A 2077-nucleotide genomic window follows, 5' to 3' on the forward strand; every position below is an offset into this window, starting at 1 on the left:
CGATCACCCGCTGCCTGGTATCGTCCGACGCTCGCTACAACCCAAAAAGAAGAGAGATAGTTCTCAAAGACCTCACGTTAGCCGTTTGGGACCCGTCAATCGACCAAAGTGCTACAATAGTGACCGCATTTGACAAGCTCTTTTCACAAACCGCGACGGCCGTGACAACGACGGCGGTGTTTTATGTGCACGGGCGCCTCTGTTTGCAGCCAATGGTTATCGAGGGCCACGATCTGTCGTCAGTATCAAGGTATCGCCTACCATTACATGCAGGGCTTGCTATGTCGAACGAGATATGCACGTGGGACTTTGTTCTACGTAGGGACGTTAAGAAACGGCAGCGAAAGCAGCTCCGTGACAACGTGCGGCTGACACTGAATGACGCGGACATAGATCCACGAGTTCGGCGTCTTCTGCAGTTGACACTGGATCGAATCCAAATCAAGAAAACTCGAAAGTTAGAGCATAGTTAAATTGGTGGGGATATCTGTACTCCAGTTTGTCAATTTGGATTTGCTGAATATCTCTCCCACCGTCTATGTCGTTCCAGAGATCAGTTCTTCCAGGCCATACCACCAAAGCCATGATGTCGAGGGCTACCATCGTGCAACAGCTGCCGTTGCCGTTGGCATGTCACTAATGCGCCCAACATTAAAGTGCAGCATGACATAGTCAGAACACAGGAGAAGGGCCTGGCTTTGTAACATCTTGCATCCATCTTTGCTTGCTTGTTGCGCATCTCTTCGTCCTTGAGTTCCATGGGTTCTGTCCCCACGACCTTTGCTCCTGTTGTGGGCTCAAGGAAGTCAACAGACCAACGACCGCCAAACGCGAACCATGCGTACGGATCGGTGAGCCTTGAGAACTAGAGTAGCGTTCCTATCCAACCAGCATGTAGAAGAGGGGTTCTCGCGGTTATTAAAATTATGCGGCGTGTCATCAGTTCAAGCGAGGCAAAGGCATCAGGTCATCCGATGCCGCCTTGTCCCACACAAGGCTAAGAGTCCGGAGAAGGCCGCAAAAATAAGCATCGGCCTCCTGATGAATCAAGCTACGACACATGTTCAGACTATACCGCATGAGTTCTTTGACAACGTATCTTAGTCACTAAATCAAAAATAAATCTTCGTATTGTGTCATTACCTAGCCGACACGACGCTATTCAGCGTAACAATCTAATGCGATATCGAATCTTTTCAAATCCTCCTAATCACCCGCTACATAAGTCGATCTCCTTCCTCATGTTCTGTCATATCGAGTGCGGTGAGATATATGAACATCACTCTAGCCCTGTCTCGTTACAAAAAGGCAATCCCGTCTTTGGGCTGGAAGCACTTCAGCAACCTGATTTCCATGGTCTAGAACAACGACTGAATTCAACGTTGCTTCGCTCTCGATAACGAGTGGAAAGATCGAAGATCTGGCTGATCTCTTCCTATGTCATGTCGTAGATCACCGTTCGTAGAGCCTCTTGCGTCCTATGCTGATGCTGGTTGAGGCTCACCCGCTGATCAACACAGGCGTTTTGCTCAGCCGAGAAGCTCATCAGAATCATGTTGATCAACTGAAGATTACATACATACATAGTTTATTACGCCCCGGCTAAGCTATTCAGGGCTCGTGTGATTATCTACATACTCTCCACTTTCGTTCATATCCTTGCCTCCCAGAAGCCCATACAAGTCTCGTCCGTCTCTGTATGTGTCATCTTCAGTTTTACGTGCCAATGCTGCGGCTGCTCGTGGAGTTAGTAACAGGCCGTCCTGAGGGTGTCTCCTAAAGTGTTCGGCGTCCTATCATCGGCGGCCGAAGCTAGTCCTGTTGTCGATGGCACGAGGGTGCGTGGAGGTGTTATCGGTTGGTATGTGAGTTGGCGTGGGTCGTTATGGCGGGGTTAGCAATTACTCATGGTCGTTTTGCCGCTGGCTGATCTGTGCATCCAGCCTCTGCGTACTCATGGCAAACTTGATCGTCTCTTTGACAACATCTACGTTTGGCGACCAGTCATCAGGATCGGACGCGCTCTTTCCTCCGAGAAAGTACGATAGGTTTCCTCTCTGCGTTTCCGTCTGTTGAA

At 49.5% G+C, this 2077-nt stretch overlaps 1 protein-coding gene across 1 annotated transcript, besides 2 other annotated features; it reads right to left on the reverse strand.

Annotated features, from left to right (window-relative positions):
* Positions 1–1336: 1336 nt before the first annotated feature.
* On the reverse strand, positions 1337–1555 carry CTAM01_17245 (uncharacterized protein; the record flags this gene model as incomplete). Its single annotated transcript, XM_060533233.1, has 2 exons — positions 1337–1435; positions 1505–1555. The coding sequence occupies 2 exons, from the start codon at positions 1553–1555 to the stop codon at positions 1337–1339; spliced, it is 150 nt and encodes a 49-aa protein (XP_060372189.1).
* A 161-nt stretch (positions 1556–1716) lies between these two features.
* Positions 1717–1735: a sequence feature (Short protein (CTAM01_17246, KAK1453041.1) was converted to a misc_feature.).
* Positions 1736–1905: 170 nt separating this feature from the next.
* Positions 1906–1958: a sequence feature (Short protein (CTAM01_17246, KAK1453041.1) was converted to a misc_feature.).
* Between the last annotated feature and the right edge of the window lie 119 nt (positions 1959–2077).

Source organism: Colletotrichum tamarilloi (genome assembly GCF_030869305.1).
Source record: "Colletotrichum tamarilloi strain Tom-12 chromosome Unknown Scaffold_439.1, whole genome shotgun sequence".
NCBI lineage: Eukaryota > Fungi > Ascomycota > Sordariomycetes > Glomerellales > Glomerellaceae > Colletotrichum > Colletotrichum tamarilloi.